The sequence below is a fragment of the Tympanuchus pallidicinctus genome, unplaced genomic scaffold (genome assembly GCF_026119805.1).
Source record: "Tympanuchus pallidicinctus isolate F22 unplaced genomic scaffold, pur_lepc_1.0 scaffold14, whole genome shotgun sequence".
NCBI lineage: Eukaryota > Metazoa > Chordata > Aves > Galliformes > Phasianidae > Tympanuchus > Tympanuchus pallidicinctus.
The window spans coordinates 15,141,528-15,161,204 of NW_026294659.1; the positions used below are offsets into that span (position 1 = coordinate 15,141,528).

Here is a 19,677-nt window from a genome sequence, read left to right on the forward strand (position 1 = left end):
GCAGAGCTGGGAAATTCACGCAGACAACAGCACAGATATGTGACCAAGGAAGTGGAGGAAACTCTTCACAGCCCAGTCACAGAGCCTCAGACTAAAGCTCCCACAGCAGTGGCAGGCCAGTGCAAGCACACAGTGCCACTGACAGAGGCACCTCCATCTCCTAAACCCAGAGGAGGTTATTGGCAGCTGGAGCAGCTGCAGGTAAATGGGAAAAACAGTGCAGTCTGACTGATGCAGGCCTACAAGAAGACCTGCGAGAAGCCAAACTATAAAAACAAATCCAGGAAAAAGTAGTATTGGCAGTTTTTCAGATAGAAACCTCCTTCCAAGACAGAAAATAGAGATGTCTGACATTAAACCTTAGAGATTAAGCTCCAAGGAGTGAATAGAGCAGAATACTGAAGCTAGGATAGTAGCTTCAGTCCTAGAACTGGACTCTGAGTGCAGTTCTGAGCACAGTGGAGGGTTCTCCTTCTGATAATTACAGGCTGTAGTGCACTGCATCCAGTGCAGTACTCTGCAGAAAAGCCAGAAATAACCTGGAGGGTGTTTGCTTTAAAGCACAGCTCTTAACCAGTTCTAAGGCAAGTAAACCAGTCCCCCTGCACAGCAAAGCACAAAACATATACAATCAGAATTCAGAAGAACTCTGCAGGGTGCTATCCTGAGTCCTATTTTCAAAGCTGATAAACAAGAAGTCTAACAGTTTTAACAGCCACAACAGAAGTGACAAGTAACATTACCTATTTCAGGTTTATCAAGGAGACTGATAAGGATGCGGAAAGGTTTCAGATAAGCTTGATGCTGTTCCTCTGTATCAGACTCAGAGAATTTCTGATGTAAGATTTCAGCCAAGCTCTAGTAAAAAGAAAGAATCAAAGTGTTATACCTAGAAGAGATTTCCATTCTATCAACAATTGGTCTTCCAAGGCCAGGCTGGATGGGGCTTGGAGCAACCTGATCTAGAGGGAGGTGTCCCTACTTAAAGTAGGGGTTGGAATTAGATGACCTTAAAAGTCTATTCCAACCCAAACCATTCAATGATTCTACAATTCCTAAGTTTAATTTTGTGTATCATCTACAACTGAACTCCAATTTCCCACATAGACAAATCGATGATATCATCTTATCATGCACACTCAAGAGCTGATCTTATTCAGGGAGGCATTTTTAATAATTTCAATTAGATTCCATTTGTATTTGTAAGCACATATAATGTTGGGACAAATACAGAAGGCATTCAGATTGAAGAATATAATAACACCAAGGGGATGCTATAGTTAGGGATAGAAAGCTCTGTAGGATATATGAAGTGATGCAGTGAACCACAGACGTAGTTTGTGCTAAAATTTAAAAGGATCATAAAAATATCTGTATAGAATGAATACCAACCTCAACTAAAAGATCTCTAGAGTATTTTCCAAAAAAATAAATAGCATGGTCTTCAGAAGTTGTTGACTCCGGAGCAAAAGTACCCCCTTTAATATCAGAACCTACAAGACAAACAGAGGCATAACAAGTACGGAGAAACACTACATTACCCACTACCTACACTACACAGAACTACACACACCTTGTTTATAGAGTATTGAAACTACGTTGCATTTTTTATCTTCATAATTTTAACACTTTACTTGAAACTAACTCATAAGGTGCCCAAGGACAAATTCTGCAACACAGTTAGAGACATCCAGGTGTCTTATAGTGAACTTCGAATGTAAATCAAAACCAAGGTCAGGTCTAGATATGGGGTAATCAGAGGCACCTTTCATGCAATTACACAGTAACTCTTTTACAATTGTAACTCTTGTCCTATCACTTTCAGTCTCTTCTGGCACTTAAAAAGAGGCAGACTGGGAGAAGCCACAGCTCATTTATAGCACCTTCTTTGACTATTAACCCTATGAAGGAATCTTTAATAGGCTATTATTTCCAAATGAGCAAGGTTAAAATGGCACTCAGTTCCTTTCAGATGATTCCGGGGTGAACTGTGAAGGGAACCACAAATAACTCATCAGATGCCCAGTGATTCAGGACAGTGAAATGAATTCAACCTCTGAAGAGAAAACCTGTTTAATAAAAATCAAGCATTCATTTGACAAACAGGTACTTTATAAATGCAAGCAGAACAACATTTTCTTTGAACATCATTCATTAACTACTGAAAAAGCATGTTATATTTTTAAGCACTGAAACAGTTTCCTCTTCGGTCCTTGGAATATTGAATATCGCTGGCTGTATATTGTACCATACCTAGCAGCCATGCATATAATCTTCTATTGAGTGACATGTCTCTCCTCAACAATGTTTGTGTAGCTGCTGACAGAACATAGACTAGATCAGTCCTGCGCAGTAGAATAGCATTTTCATTGTTGTCCTAGGACAAAAAAAGACAGCTTAGTTGTTTACAAACACTGAAACAAGTCAAACTGGTAATGAGGGTTTTGTATTTGTTTTAAAACTGGTAATATTTGTGTTTTGGGAGAGGGGAAAAAAAGAGGGATAATAAACCATCAAGGACAAAACATTTTGTTTACTAAAAATTTCAGAAAAGGGAGCCTGACACATTTGTGTGATTATTTTCCTATTTATAGTACAGAGCCACAGTTAAGCCAATAATACTGAAGACTTCATTGTGTTACATCTTAAGACTTGAAGTTATTTGGTACCTTCAAACTACTACACAACAAGGCAAGTTGGGAAATGATGGGGGACAGCTAATGTTTCAAGTATTATTTGTTTCTCTAGTTATTAACAGAAGCTATCTTAGTTTAGCACAAACAATTCCAAATGCTCTATATTTTTCTCTGTGCAGCTTCCCAAGCCTGAACATTGCAAACATATTCGAGATATCACAACACTTGAATCAAAGCACAGCTTCATTTGAAGCATTTTGATGATGTAGAACTGAGTTAGCTGTATGGAGTATGAACACATAGAGGAGAAACTGCAAAATCTGTTTTCATTGGTTTTCAAGGTACAAAGTTCAGACATTTAGTGATAACAGAGGTGGCACCTGGACTAGTTTCCCAGTAATTACCTCCCTGCACAAAGTGCACATATGACAATACTAAAATAGTCCTCTTACCAAAGCTGTATCAAATGGAAAGAAGAAAAGAATCACTTCGAGAGTGTTTCTTTGCACAAGGACATTTGAATCCAGGACTGATACACACAAAGACTTGATCTGTGAAACAACAAGAAAGCACAGTGGTGTTTTACTTCATGATCATAGCTAAAATACAATCATGAGGAAAAAGAAAAACCAAACTTGATTAAAGGTGAACAATATTATTTTACATGAGAGGATAATTATTCACCCATTTACTTCCTCTCCAAAAAGAGCCAAGCCAAAAGTTTTGCAGAATACTGTTAAAATATTGTTAAAACTTACAAAATACCTGGTTTTGTAACAATACAGGATGTCACAACATGGTACCACTATCAGACAGAAAGTGAAGTCTAACAAAATGCTGATGTTAAGTACTTAAGCTGACTTTACAGTAATTCCATCACCTCAACACCAATTACTACTGCCAACTACCAACTACCTACTGATGTTTTCTGTTTTACTGAAAAAACAAAACAGCATTAAATTTCAAAATTGTCTTCTAGGACTGTAAACATTTGAGAAATCTACATTAAAAATGGTATGTAAGGTATTCATAGTATATAAGGCATAATTCAGAACAAGCAGAGACAAGGTGTCGTGTTTATCTCAAGTCAGTCTTCTAAGGCTGTATACAATGCTATGGAAAAGTGCAGAAAATTCAGATTTGCATTTTGCAAACTGAACAAAGTATGCCTGGGAGATTCTCTGGTTACATTTCAGGTAAGATGTTCCCATGAAGTAATTGCCTAATAATGCAATTCTGAAGTACAGACCTTTCAGCCTCTCTTTTTCTCACTCTTAAGAGCATGATGTTCTAATCCAATACAGAGAAGATACAACTTGCTAGCATGCTGCCATTATGGTAGGTAAGACTCCACAAGAAACATAATGAACTTACTGTAAGGTTATAATCAGTGCCGAGCATGTACTTCTGCTGTTTTCCAGACTGCTCTCTGTTGATATGACTGACAACAAAAAGAGAAGCAGGCAGCCTAATGGACGGGCTGACCAGAACACTGCCCCAGAGTGCTCCATAGAAAACTTCTCGGCCCATTAACAAGGAGAGCTTCACAAGCAAAGCATCTGTTCTGTAAGAAAGAATATTTGACGTGAGAAAAGATTTCTGTTCCTATAGTTTTACATCAGAAAAAGGCAATTACACAGAGTACTGTAGGCCACAGATTTTTTTTCCCCTCTATTTTTGTATTATCAGCATTGTCCCTTTCCACGGAAAGATGGCCAGCATGTGATTGCACAAAGAACAAACAAAAGAAAAGCAATCAAGCAACAAAACCAGAACAAACAATGATAAATCAACAAAATTAACAAACAAACAACCTTCAGTCCTTTGTCACTGTGCACATGCATTGAAACAGTTTCTCTGCATGCTATGGAAGCTTCTCCTGTAATTATCTGCTGACACTAAGCTCCGACCAAACCTGCAGTAACTCTAATTGCAAAATATTGACTAAGAGATGTGCCTGATGCTGAGCTGGAAATATTTTAAGCTGATGGCAGGCTGTGAAAATTGATTTTGTCTGTCTGGGTATTGGAAGATATCCCATATATTCGTACTTAAAAAGCGACGGGCTCAATTTTTAAGTCTCGAACAAGCAAAAACGTGAGAGAAAATAACACAGTTACTGCACATAGAACTGGAACACTGACATTTGTTAAATGGCAATTACATTGGAGATCCTATGACTTCAGGCACATTCTCTGCTTTGGCAACTCTGACAGTATTGTGGTGCAGAAACCTCACATTAGGAATGCAGAAGTGAGTGAAAACAGAGAAGTCCAGTACAGAAGAGAGAAAAAAAAAAAGACTCCAAACCCAATGTTCTTTATCCATTTCCTCATAAAGTACCCTTCAAGACATTTTATTTAATGTTTGTGTGTGTGTTTAAGCATTACAGGGATACAGTATCTATGTCTCTCACAACGCTGAGTTAAAAATTAATCCAGCACAGCTTCCAACAAGAAATCTAGCCTATCTTTCTTGTACCCAAATCATTACCACAAGGAAACTAAAGAAAGATTTTTTTTGTGTTTTGTGTGTTTTGTAAAATGACATTAAATTTCAGCAGAAATCTTCCACACAGCGAAATATACGGCCAACTTCTGTCTGTGCAAGGTAAAAATAATGCAATCAAGAACAGGGAAAAAAAAAGGTATACAAACAGAAGCTGGATCTTGGAACTAATCTGCAGTTGCCAGTAACTCGCTAGATAGGCACTGGCTATAGGCAGTTTCAAAACAAGCTGAATCTCATTAAGTCTTGAGATGGATAGAATATTTAGTTTCAAAAGATTCCCTTACTTCCCAAATTCCCAGCAATTAATGCTGTTGGAAAGAGGAAAGCTACACATCACTGTGTCTTGTAAATCTGTCTGAAAACATAATAAAATCCATCCTTCTATAGCAGACTGTATGAGGTACACACGTGTCTAGAGATAAGATGCTCTGCAATTGTCAACTGAATACTACCAAGCTGCAAATACATGTGACCTATTCTTACATGCTTCAGTGACTGATAAGAATTTTCAATCTAACACTTGTTGTTGAGACATTAGATCTACAACTATTTTATCAACCATATTATATATAACTTAGCATTCAAAAAACAAACAAACAAAAAACAGTGGGAACAGCCAACATATCCAGACTGTAAATACAGATGGAAATAGACTATAAAGATTTAAGCAACATTTGTTTGCAATCTACGGTAGCTGAGTTCTTACAAAACACTTCTGGTAATTGAAGTAAAACCATTACACAAGTGGGTGCTCTTCTCACACACTCCCTGCTCCTGACTTTCATTGCCATTACTGTCTGGGAATGAGTAAAACAGCTCTTCCACAATAGATGCTGCAAGGGTTGCCTCTTGCTTCTGCTTTCAGAAACTGAGGCTAAGTATCTGACACAGAGAGATTGGAACAGAGAGAGAATGCAGCTGCTCTCTTCCATCACAATACATATTTAAATAGAATTTCCTTACAGAGCAGCAGATTGGGAAGACAGGTCAATTACTCAGGAATTTGGAAGAGCATTTAAAAATGCTTTTTCATTCTGTTCCTTCAATACATCGATTTTCATCCCTCCTTTTTCTCCTCTCCTTTCCTCCTCCTGAGATGAAAATAGACAGGGAAAGGTTTTTTCTACTTCAAAGCTGTTTATTGCAGCTTTCAGGGAGTCATCATTCTGCCCTTAGAAGCCCTTTAACTTTCTCTTTCCATAACCAGCCATCAGAAATTTTTTCAGAATTCCATAAGAAAGCAAAATACTGTGTATTACTTTTATATTAATTCTCACCTGTCATAGATTTCTGACCCTTCTTCCAATCCAGGCAGCAGTCCAATTACAAAGGCTTGAAGACCAGGTAGGAGGGACTTCTGGAGAGGAAGAAAGTATTTCTCATACAAACCAAGGAGAACTGGCCTCACTGACATCGCTGCATTTGCCAGCAGAGGAAACAAACCAGAGCTGAAAAAAAAATAAATAAAAAATTTAAAATTATTAATTAAAGTTAAAATTAAATAAAGACTGTGAAATGCATAAACTTTTAAAGAGAAGTTTACCTGTACAAGAACAAGTCCTTGGCAAGCCATTTTGTCCCAATTATTTTAAAGATTATTTCATAGGTTTCTAGTGCCTTTAAATGTACTCCACTAGGAAGTGCTGGATGCAAACACTGAGATAATCTTTTACTGATGATCAGACGTCTTGGCAATAGAGAATACTTCAGGTTACTCTGAAGAGCCTGTGGAAGAAAACAGGTCAGAATGAATATCTGTAAAGTAAAATATGGTTTATAATGACTGCATTTCAAAGGTTTCCTACTAGCAAACAGAACTAAATAACATTCAAGGCTTTTCTCTCATAAATGCAGATTGTTTCACTTCAACAGACTTTTGCAATTGAATTTTAGTACGAAATCAGTTATGAACAGCCTAGGAAAGTCTGGTCTTGCTTTCCATAGAGACTGGAAATCAAAATCAAGTGGACAAAGAGAGCACAGTCTCATCCTATCTCCAAGGGAAGTGGGAAGGCAAGAAGTGGAGTGTCTCAGCTTTTAAGGACAGGGGATAGTATAAGAATTAAATAACTGTCTTTCCTCATAAATTAACATTGCTCTTAGAGCTGAAATAAATAATCCTCCCACTAAAGTATGCATATAAAAAAATCTCTGAAGTTACTTGTAAACCTGCGTGGCTATGCTCAGTATGCTTTAGTAACTACAGCCATTGTATGGATGAATAAGTCAAAGATCTTCAGTATAGGAAACAACTAAGTATTGCACATAGGCTAAGGCTCAGGAAGACCAAACTGCATTGCCTTTCTTGAAAACATTACTCTTTTCATTAAAGCAAGTGAGTATGTAAATACAAATGAGTATGTTTCTAAAATTGAGAAAGCAACAATTAAAAGAAAGAGTTGCAAGTAAATGCCACTTCTGCCTTTAATCACCAACTATTAACACAAACAAGCGTTTTACTGCAGGTTGCTTTTTGGGATGTTTTCAGGATGAGGCAGATTCTTGACTCTCCCAAAGGCTAAGTCTTGATCTTGTCCCAGGTAATCCTTTAAAACTCTATGTTATTCTAGTATGCCTGAAAAAAAACCAAAAACCCCACTAGACAAAGGAACTAACTCATGCTTGTCCAGTTCCAAGGAAAACACAGTACATCAATGATCACAGCATTCACTTCAATGGAGAATCCTGACTATTCACATCAGCGTTCAGAAGAAAACACAAAACTCATCCTACTTCAAAGGTGTGTGCAGTGTATCATTTAAGACTTCACAGTAGGTGGGCAAGAGAAGTTAAACATCTTCCACACTGCATTATTCCTCCTTTTTGCTGCCCTGCCTAAGCTGAGACTAGCTCTTAGTGAAGAGTTTCTAGTAAAAGAAAAAAACTTCACTCAAGAAGAAAAAGGCTGTGAGCTCCTAGCAGCAGTAAGTAGAAAGAAATGTCACATTACTCTGAAATGCTTACACTACAAATGCCATTCGGAGCCATTATATTTCCTTCCTTCCCTCCCTCCCCTCTCACCCCCACCATGATGCAATTTGCATTTTAACTGGTACTAAAAGCCAGAATTGAAGAGTACAGCATAATCTCACACATGAAACTCTAACGGGCAAAAACTCTACTTGCAAAATTAGCTTTTATATTTGAGATAGGAAAAAAAAAAAAATCTTTAACATGTTGTTGTCTTGTACCAACTTTGACAGGCGGACTTTGAAACATTCTGCTTATATTGGTTGGATTATATTTGCCCACACCTTCTGTAAATATAAAAGAAGATGGACTAAAAAAAAAAAAAAAAATACACCAGTGGTAAATATTTTCTGAGTTTAGGATCAAAGATACCATCTTAATATACTATCTGCTAAAATCTTAATATTAACTACATAGAAAACAGCAGGTGGACAACTGTCCTCACAGGATTGGGAACTGACATTATTCCCTCTGCTTCTTTTCCTTTTTTAATTCTGTGAGCATAATTTGATGGTATTCAGTTACTTAAGGGCTGAAGCCCACCCTGATCTACATTTTCTCCTTTTCTCCAGCTTTCCTGCACATGAGCAATTATGATAGAAGAAGAGTTACGTTATACACATAGAACATCTTCTAATGCATAAGGATGCTTTTGCCTTCTTTGAACATGAGCCATAAAGCACAGAAGAGAAGACTATCTACTCGTTATAGCGTATACACATGGCTTTTTTAGTGCTGTGGCTGAAAACACAAAACAAACACAGGCACGCACACAGGAATATTTCTATTTCCACAGTTACTGGTTAAGGCCTACGCTGCTTTATAGCACCACAGTATCAATTTGCCTAGACATTAAGAAAAGCAAGCAAATCAAGTAAATATTTATATTCCCATAAACAAGATTCCAGAAAAAAAAAAAAAAAAGCATGTATATTCAACCAGGAAATCCTCTAACTCTTATTTAAGTCAACAGCAGTTGGGAGGAGTGAGGGAGAAGGCCAGCCTATAAGTCCATTTTCCACCAATTCATTTGCCAGATAAGTTTGAGAGAAATTCATAACAGAGCTCCAGCTTCCATAAAAACAGCAGCATGAAGTTCAAAGCCGGTAACGAGGAAACTGAGAACTGAAGTTATATCAAAAGAAGGAGACATCCCCAGTTCTGCACACTGCATTTGAGCACTGGGTGCAGTGAAGTACCATAAAGCCATTAGAAGGCAGGGCTTCCCTTCAACAGAAGGCAAACGGTGTTTGTAAGCCAGCAAACAGCTGTCATAAAGACACGGCAGTCACACTTCTCATACAAACTAACTGGCATCATTAAGGGCTCTGCTGACAAAAATCTCTGTTTCTGAAGAATCTTTCTCTCCCCTCAAGAACATAGTGTTGCATTAAATGTTACTGCTGAAATAAAGGTCAGCTGTGCAGCAGCAATGATTTTTGTTCTTTCCTTCCCCTTCTGATTTGTTTGAATTCTGAACAGACTGCTTCAAGAATTTTAAATGTGAAACAAGGCAAGCTTGCATATGCTGAACTATCACCTATTTCTAGGTTTAAAAATAAAATAGGGGTGGAGGAGGAGAACCTAAAAATTTCTTCTATCAGAGTGACTTTGCAGAGTTGCCTAAAGTTGTATCCTATTACGGCATTGGAACAAGCTGGCAAAATCTGCAGTAGCACCATCACTTTTTGGCACTCAGACAATCCCAGATGCAGCAATCTGTACCGAAGATTTGAAAACCTTAGGCACAAAACAGCGTTCTACGGACAGCAAACGTATGCAAGTTTCCAAAAATAATTAAAACACACTTCAAGGCTGTATCCATTAAGAGCAACGAGAAGATGGTAATCCTACTTCTTGAAGCACAGAGCAGCCCACGCTGCAGCTACTAAATGATTGGTTTATATAACTAGAGGTAGGATCCATCATCGTGATGTGCAACACACTGTAAAATGAAAAAACAAATATCTGATGTAGTGTAAGTTAGCAACCTCGCCAATGCCAGCTTTTGTTTTCACTCATACACCTGTACCTGCAGTTCTGGTCAGAACACCGCAGAGGATTTATCTTACCTAATCTTAGAAGTCCAGGTCATCTAAAAAAACATGGGCAAAATAGTAGTAACTCACTTCAGGCTTCCTAAAAAGCCAGTAGGAAACATAAGCAATTTTAGGACAGGATTCTTCTGATCTACTTTAAATAGCAAGAGGTGAGTCACATCTAACTAACTAAAACCTTTAACCTTATTTCTCTCCCTGCTTAAAAGCGATTCAAAGTAAAAATGTCCACACTGAAGACATCAAAAGTTAGATAAGCTTTGTCTCCCTTAAGTGACAAAACTGTCTTTTGAGATGTACAATCCAACTGTTTTAGCTGATCATTCAGACTGATGTCAGGCAGTTCCTCTGCTGCTCCTGTGGTTCCACAAGTTACCACAAAACAGAGAACCACAGAAGCAACAAAGAGATTGTGAAAAATAACATCCAGTGTAACCTTGGTAGGCATTTAATATTAGCAAGAAGTAGTAAAACTGCCTCTTTTTCACCAGCAATAAGAACAGCAAGAGCTCCAAGGCCATGTGTTTTAGCCATGGCTGAAAGCATTTGTATCAGCTTCCTCCACCCTTTTTCTCTCATCTTTAAATAGGAGGAGCCCCATGCCTATTCCTTCAGCCCTTGTATTGAAAGGGTAATTCCACTGAACTTTTATGGAAATAAGGGCGTGGGTATTAACCTGTGAGACTCAGTATCACAAGTACCACAAGACCCAGTACTCTACCTACAGGAGAAAAAGCCTCAGAAAATATTACAAGTATGTAAGCAAGAGCACTCACAATTCAAAGATCCTTTTGAAGCACGTGCTTAAGATCTCCCAAACAACACCAAAAACATGAAAAGTCCTTCCAAAATTCCTTGACTCCTTCTCTTTGCTCTCTCTTTCTCAGCATTTCCATGTTTGCTTAGTAATAGGCATCACTGTTACTAACACTCAGACTCCTGAATATAATCATGTGCTGTGTAAAATAATTTGTATTTTTACAGACGTTTCTGTCATTAAGATAATGTTCACCTCTTTCCTTCTACCCCCTCATTTCATTCTTGGATTATCAGAAACCGTCAGTAGAATAAATTAGGCTCCTTATGTTAGAATCACACCATGAAAAGAGCTCCCCAACAATATTTTTGCTTTATAGAAAAAACGAGATATCACAGGAGTTAAGCAAATAGCTACTGATATCTTATCTCACAATCTTCCTTTTTGTGGCACCCTCCCCTGACTTTTCTGTTATCAACCCTCTTTTCAGATAACAGGCAGAAGCAGATGAACACTAGGGATGAATACTCTTCTACCAATTCCTATGCTCCTAATACGATTAAGTCCACAAAATACCACAGCAGATGGACTGATGTAACAGCTGAAAGCCTTTCTGTTTGTTTCCCACTATGCTGTTATGCATTTTGGCAATCCTGTACCCTGCACAGGAGTTTCAGCTAGGTGTTAGTCAGTTACAGTGTATTCACCTAGATCCAGATAAAAGATCAAAGCCTACTTTCTGCCATAGGCATGTAATCTCATTTAAATTCTGATTTTTTCCTTTCAAGAGAAGCATTCTGAAGGCCTTTCATTCTCCTTATGACCGTCCTCAGCAAGAATACAGGGAGAAATACTGTAGGCAGAAACGTGCAACTCCTATTAACAAAGCAATATGCAGCCTCCTTCTGTTGATAAGGATAAAAGGTGTCTGCCCTTTAGAAAACCTTCCATTTAGATTCTCCTTCCCTTTGAAACCTCTGCGACATTATGATTTAGCAATAACAGCAAAGCCACATGACACACGTCTGCTAACAACATATTTCCTTATGAATTCTGCAAGAGCTGAGCTCCTCCCATTCCTATTTACTTGATGATGCAACTACTCACGCCCCATGTACACTCAGGAAGAGCACTATGTTAAAATAAACTGAATGGGACACAAATAACATTCTCCTTCTTTCCTGGGCAAGAGGAGAAAACATTTCCTAGGTGTTTTCCCATATGAGACTTTTTATTTTTTTATATTTTCCATGGTCACACAGAACAAACCACCAGCAGCAACAAATCAGTTATTTCCCCAAATATGAGGACGTGGTCAAGTAAATGTGTTCTTTAAATATAATTTTTTTACTTGGTAGCTATAGTAGAATCTGCAACTTCTTGGCCTACATAAAGCCTTATTCAACTATCCTAGGTTCAATTTAACCAGGACTGTGAGACTGTTTAAAACCAAAATCTAAATTAGACATACCTGTATATATGTATAAAGGAAACAAACACAATTTGAAGAAAATCTTTGCTGGTTTTATCAGGATTTCTCATATTTATACAAAAGATACTAATTTAGCTGTTTCCATTACCCCTTCTTTTATAAACTAGTATTTTCCAACTGATTTTTAATTTTTTTTTAAACACAGTGAGTTACAGTGAATAAAAAGATAACAAACAAATGAAAAAAAAAACAGTCCTGTGACACTGTACCTTGTTGAGTTTGCCAAGGGAAGATATAAGATCTGCCCATTCACTTGATGATTCGAAGTTTCTCAAAGCTTTCTCAATTGCTGAAGAATAATTCCTGTATCTGTAATCACCAAGTAGCTCCTGCTCCTCTGGGTCCATCTTCACTTCTCATAGCAGGGTGAAATTTCCTGGTAAACTAAAATATATACAGAGTTTAAAAGAGATAATTGACATTTAAGCTCTGGTAAACCTAAAATGTTATAACAATAGATACATAGAAACACTGACATCCCAGTAAACTTGTCAGATGATCCCGTTGCAAAATGAAGTTAAAAATAACTTTGCAAGCGTGACTCCAACTCTCCATCAACTGTTTTAGTGGCTTTGCAGTCAGTTTCCTGTTTATGAAATATATATTTTTTATTGTTGCTGTGTTTGTTTTAATTCCATGCACAAGGATCTGTCACACAGTAAGAAAGGAAACTATAAAGTCTCATTGCAAATAGGCAGAATGCTGACAAGCAGGGAGACACGAGTAGTTTTCGTCATCATGCAGTGTTCTGCATGCTTACATGTAGCAGTGGAATGTGAAACATTTCATATCAAAATACAACTCTTCAGAGGAGGCCCTTTAATAGAATTCCCAGCCCTTAGAAGAAGAATCCCTCAGAACTGAACATGTCTAATTGCCAGGAGGAAACAGTGACATAAAAGGCTCAAGGTGTTGCGCAAAGGTGACAAGCCATGCATCCAAGTCTTCCTTTACTTCATCACAATGTATTCATATATTTTTTGCAGAGTAGAAGAACAAGTTTTCCAGATGTGCTTTCCTCATGTTCAGATTAAACACAACCAAACCAAAGCTGGTTTAGAACAATAGGAAATGGGCTTGGGTGCACCGTGCATACAAGAAATTTTATCTGCACTCCTGTACCAGCTATGATAATAGTTCTGCTGGCTAATATCAAAATAAGCACCTGGACACATGCTTAGGTTTCAGAATGCCAGGCTTCGGTCAATCTGTGCTGTCTCACTGACACAAGAAAGTGAGTATAGTCCTGTAGTAACATTCTATCATGTTTCTGAAAGACGTCTGTGTTCAGTTTCCTGATTTTAAGTCACAAAAATAAGTCAAAGCAGTCTTCTGCATTCTTAAACAAACAAACAAACAAACAAAAAAAAAAAAACAAACACACCAGAAGAGAACCTGAACTGTGTATTATCCTTGAACAGGAAATAACAACTACATTGAGAAGGGGTAGGAAACTCAAACAGAAAAATGCAGAGGACCCAGAAGTGAGAAGTGATTTCAAAGGCACATTTAAGCCACTTTTGTGCTCCTTAATAGAAGGATCCAGCAGGGCTCAGCCACTGCTAACAAAATACCTGATGTTGTTCAGCCTAGGTACAATCTCTACGATAAAAACATACATAGATAAATGATGATCTACCTGTAGGTGTCCCTGTACATTGCAGAGGAGTTGGACCAGATGACCTTTAAGGGCCTCTTCCAACTCAAACGGCCCTATGATTCTGTGACTGATTCTAAGTTAATGGCAAGGCCATGTGTGTTTTTGCTTGCCTGTTCTTGTGGTATTTTTTAACCCACCACAATAAAGATGCGAAAAGCCCCGTTTCCCTCACTTCCTCCATGTGCCCGAATCACCGGACTGCTGGACCGCATTAGAAGCCGTTCCAAACCCCCTGCCGTGAGCAGAGCTGAGCATCCGTGTTGATTTAGACGAAAGCAAGCCCGCAACAACACCAAAATTTACACACGGCACCGAACAGCAACCTTTACGTGCTGTCAGGAAGCTCCACAGCGGCGGGAAGCACCGCGCCGCCCGTCGACAAACGCAGGTGACCGCGGCGGGAGCCCATCGCCGCTCCCTCCCGCCCCCGCGCACCACCGGTACCTGACAGCGCCCCGCACACCCGCCGTGCTGTGGCTGTGCTGACGGCGGCGACGTGTCCCGGTGTCGCGGCCCGGCCCGCAGTCACTATGGCAACGGGAAGGAGCGAAAAAACCGACCCAACCTGCCACCGAGCAGCAGCCCCTCCCGCTCCGGGCGGGCTGCGCTGCGGTCGGCAGCTGGGCGATACCATTGAACGCAGCACGAGGGGAGTAGAGATGAGGGGAGGGGGTGGAAGAGAGCGTTCAGGTGCAACCCAGCTCTGATCCAGCCTCCGGCTGACCTGCCCAGACACATCTCCTCGCGCCTTCACCCACACAGCAGGCTGCCCGGCCCTGCGGGAGGCACAGCGGCTCACCCACGAAGCCCCCCCGCAATTCCGCGGGAAGATGGCACGGCTCAGCGCCGCGGCCGGGCTACGCGCGCCCCCTGGCGGTAACAGGGCGGCCGCCGCCCTTGTGGCAGTTCGTCCCGTCCCGCAGTGAAGGGGTGCCAGCTCCTGGGGTGAGTGGGTGAGTTCTGTGGTGAGATGGCAAACCGGCAAGGTACTTACTGATGGTTCTGCGGTAACAGACTCTTATCTCAGTTCTGTACCGTCTTTCCAAAGCTGGACCAGGAATCACAAAGCGCTGCTGGCAGCTTTTCACCGCTCATTCTCTCTGTAGTCTTAGCAGTTACTCACAGGTTCCTATGCAACCCATGTGGCTGCTGCACATTCCATCCATTTGCGAAGCCAGCATCTGCTGACAATGTGAGGGTCAGCATGTGCACATGGAGCACATCAGTAACAGCTGATCAACATGTAACGTGCACATGACAAAGGCATGAAGCATTTTGCAATTATTTTTAACATTATTATATCTCTCTCTCTCTCTATATATATATGTCTTTAAGATCCTTACCAACAGCATAGATTATGGGACTAAGTGCAGCCTCTGCAAGTTTGCTGACGACACCAAACTGAGTGGGCTGGACTAGTACTAAATGAGCAGGTTGGTGGCCCTGCCTTGACAGGGGGATTGGAGATTTGTGATCCTTGACGTCCTTCCATCCCAGGCTGTTCTGTGACTTTGAGTGCTGTGGAGTTCCTCTCAGCCTGATGCTGGTGACATCAAGTTGGTACTGCAGAAGGCAGGGCTGCCATCTAGAGGGACCTGGGCAAGTTTGAGGAGTGGGCCCACAGGGACATAATGAGGTTCAGCAAGAACCAAGTGCAAGGTGCTGCACCTGGGTTGGGGCACAAGATACCCCACCTCATTTCAGATATCTTTTAAACTTATGACAGACCTGTAACAATAATAGATTGGCTTTGGTTAGAAGGCACCTCAAAGACCAATCTCCAACCTGCTGCCATGGGCAGGGCTGCCCCCCACCAGTTCAGGCTGCCCAGGGCCCCATCCAACCTGGCCTTGAGTGCCTTCAGGGTGTAAAGTCAGCTGTGGCAGAGTCTACTGAACAGAGAGGCCATGGAAGCATTCAGTCTGATGGCAAATGTGGATTGGAGCATGCACTGAAACCAGCCAGCCTTCAAGTCAGTCCACTTTCTTATTTATTTTCATCAGTAAATAATACTGATGAAAGTTTAACAAGTTGCTTGTTTTCTCCACATTACCTCCATAGAAGAATCTAAACCAACACACACAGAAATAAAACCAGAGTCACTTCTGTTGTACACCCTCTAAATACTACACAACTCCAATCAAACAAAACAGACACTGCTATGGGGTGTCTCAGAGTGCAGGTACGTATCTGAAGACACAAATGTAGGATTTTAAGAATGTAGAATAACCGTGACAACATGGTGAGTAGGGCCCAAGGACAAGAAGACAATCCTAGCTGGAAAATGAGATGTTAAGTATTACTCATTAAGATCTATGTGCTATGAATGGCTCACCTTGTGAAGTGATCTGCAGGCAATGACAACTGGCCTCCAAGCCCAGAACATTTTCCAGCTGATGTCTTCCTTTGTCAGCTCCAAAGTAGTAGAATTTGTAGAGTAAAAACAAAAACTGTAATTTTTCTGTTGTAAAACACCATTGTTCCTTTTTTTTTTTTTTAATTCCATTATTTGAGGGGAGAAAATAAACTACAAATATTTTTCTATGAATTCGAGACTGGCATTTCAGTTATGTTCTTCATTTAAACATTTTAAGTAATACTAAGTGGTTTATATAATTTTCTTGATGCATTTTTAGCCTGAAAGGAACTCCACAGCACTCAAAGCCGCAGAATGACCGGATTGGAAGGGACCTCAAGGATCATGAATCTCTAGCCCCCCTGCCACATGCAGGGCCACCAACCTCCCCATTTAATACTAGAGCAGGCTGCCCAGGGCCCCATCCAACCTGGCCTTGAACACCTCCAGGGACGGGGCATCCACATCCTCTCCAGGCAGCCTGTTCCAGCACCTCACCAATCTCATAGAAAAGAACTTCCCCCTGACATCCATCTTAAGTCTTCTCTCTCTCAACTTAAAGCCATTTCAAGATTGCCTGTATGTTGGATCATGCTACCACAAGAGTTGGGTTAAATTAAAGTTCACTATAGCCATAAACTAGTTCAAAAAGTTCTTTTTTTTCAAGTAGGAAAACACCACATTATTACTAGCACTGTCTATATCCAGAAGCCTGTACAGCTTCCACTCCAAAGTTTTGCCACTGCTGCCTGAACAGCTCCTGCACAAGCCATGGCATCACCAATGAAGTGCCTCCACTGAGCTCTCACAATTGTCAGTCCAGTTCCTTTGCTGTTCCATGTCACCACAGTCACTGCATTGCCAGCCATTTTCTTTAGCTAATAAATTGCAAAGTGAAAATGTTACTGACATGCTGTAAAACGAAAAGCAGTAATTCACATGTAAAGGTTTCATACAGTAGAACAGATCATTATTTCATTCTTTTCCCAACCCTTAAACTTTATACAATGACCACTCTGCAGGCATGCCAGAATCTGAATACAACAAAACACTTCAGACATAACAGACATGGGAGAGAAGCAGGGAAGCAGCCTTAAAAATAAATTATAGTTCAACAATGGAAGCCCTGTCCAAAGACTCAGCCTGCCAGGCATACTGTACAGCTTGTCCTCTCATTCTGCTCTTGGCAAACAGACCTCCTCTGGAAACCTGCCACGCACAGTCCCCGCTCTGTTCCCAATATGCAGTCCTCATCCCGCTGTCACAAGGATATGGGTGTGCATCTCTTGCAAAAGCTCCTCCCTGCCTCAGGCTGGTCCTGTGAGCAGCCATTTTTTGGCTTCTCCTTCCTCAAGTATGGCACCGCTGAACTGAAAGGCTGTAAAAGATGCATCCTCTGTTCTTTCGATATGTATCAGAAGAAACTGTATTATAATCAATCACTACAAAAACAGCATTTCTGATGGACTACTAAATAGTCTTCCACTTTTCTTCTTAAAAAGAGTAAGTGCTGCAAAAGGGCTTAGTGTAAGAAATTGAAACATCTGTAAGACTGTCAAACATCATTTGTTTGACTTAAATGTAGAAAAAACCCAACACAACAAAAACCACCAACAATAACCCAGATGCTGAGTTAGACTTAAGGAGGAGGTTTAAGGATTGCAGAAGAGACTCAGAAACTGATTTGCTCTTATGATAGATATAATTTAGCTGCATTAAACACACCAGGGATTCTTAGTCTGCTCTTTGTAGAAACCTTATGAAAATAAGTAGAAGTTTGGGTAAATGTTCATTTGTAAAGTTCATACACACAACCTAGAAGGGCACGCAACTTTTGAAACATAACAACTCAAGTGTCAAGAATCAAAGTACGTGTGACTCTCCACTGCTCAATTACATCTCTCAGCAGTTCTGCGCAATATATTACTAAATCAGAATAGCCAAGTTTTCCCCCCACCCCAAATACCAGTAAGATAGCCAAAGAACATAGGAAAACCACGGTCCTTTCTGTTGCACATTAGAATGTGAGTCATGGTACTAGCAGAAGGGCCACTGGAGCTATGATGCTGTAGGCAGCCTATAGTTGCTACACAGAATACATAAGCAACTTTTTCTTTTTTCTCCTTTTAACAAGCATATTGTCAGTGATCTGTTGGCATTAAGCACCAGGCCTCAGATGTTTTTCTTCATAGAGAATATATCAGCATAATAACTTCAGGAGGCAACACTCATCCTCTTTTATGAGATCTGGAGCTTAACTCATAGCAACACTTCCACATTAGTAAAAAAAACCCAAACCAATAACTACTGTATCTCTAAAAGATTAATACTCTCAGCTTTGTTCTGTGCTGTTAAGTGATTACCAAAACAACACATACTGTGCTCAGTGTATCATTACTTAAGACTTCCCTGAACACAAACTACCACAGAAAGCCAGTGTTGGCTAAGCCATTTTGCCATTGTCTTGCTGACTCCTGATTAAGATTTAACACGACTGTTACACGTTTTTCCGTGACTAAATGAGACCTCTAATTTTCCACAGCTCTCTCAGCATTGAAGAGGGAGGTATCCTCTTCCTGCATAGCAGTCCTGCCCTGCAGGAAACATGGAACAGGCAGGGTCTTTGAGAATAGCCATGGCTGTCATGCTATCTGAAACCAAGACATCATGGAGAAGGTTAAGAGGTTAGAGCCTGAGTGTGACTAAAACCCACCTCACTCCTACCAGCAGCAACCAGTTACCTCAACCTACCCATAGGCTGCCTCGTGGCTCTGCCTTTCAAAGTTAAGCATTTGAAACACAATGACTAACTATTAAAACAACAACATTCTCCATATTACTGCTTCCTCTACTTGCCATTTTACTTGAAGGACTTTTTTTTTTTTTTAAGAATAAAAGAAAACTGTGACAACTATATTCTTAGTTCATTTTTTTCCACTACACAGAGGGCATTTGTAGCAGAAATACAAAGTCACAGCCTAAACCAGTGATAGAGCACCTGGTGGGAAGACAGTGTCCACCCAGGGGATTTCAGGTGCATGCAGTGTACCTCAGTAACCAGAAGGGGTGAAGCCAGATCCATCCTTTCCCAGACCTCCTTTAAGCGTTGGTAGTGGAGACAAGAGGATCTCTCTGGAGATCCCTGCTTACCTGAGGCCTTCTCAAAGGTAAACAGCTCTTTTCTTTCATTTCTGTGTTAGCAGCTGCTGCAAGTGGGCTCATTCTCATTTGCTGTACT

At 40.2% G+C, this 19,677-nt stretch overlaps 1 protein-coding gene across 3 annotated transcripts in view; it reads right to left on the reverse strand.

The window, feature by feature from the left end:
- DOP1B (DOP1 leucine zipper like protein B) overlaps nucleotides 1–14,692 on the reverse strand; it is a 43,875-nt gene extending 29,183 nt beyond the window's left edge. For all 3 annotated transcript variants that reach the window (XM_052673895.1, XM_052673897.1, XM_052673894.1), the window contains exons 1-9: nucleotides 14,528–14,692; nucleotides 12,633–12,807; nucleotides 6,691–6,872; nucleotides 6,425–6,595; nucleotides 4,011–4,200; nucleotides 3,089–3,187; nucleotides 2,254–2,377; nucleotides 1,393–1,493; nucleotides 744–858 (exon numbers count right to left, since the gene is read on the reverse strand). In XM_052673895.1, the coding sequence (XP_052529855.1) occupies nucleotides 744–858; nucleotides 1,393–1,493; nucleotides 2,254–2,377; nucleotides 3,089–3,187; nucleotides 4,011–4,200; nucleotides 6,425–6,595; nucleotides 6,691–6,872; nucleotides 12,633–12,770 (1,120 nt within the window). In that variant the 5' untranslated portion in view covers nucleotides 12,771–12,807; nucleotides 14,528–14,692. The remainder of the gene's footprint in view (nucleotides 1–743; nucleotides 859–1,392; nucleotides 1,494–2,253; nucleotides 2,378–3,088; nucleotides 3,188–4,010; nucleotides 4,201–6,424; nucleotides 6,596–6,690; nucleotides 6,873–12,632; nucleotides 12,808–14,527) is intronic.
- Nucleotides 14,693–19,677: the final 4,985 nt, after the last annotated feature.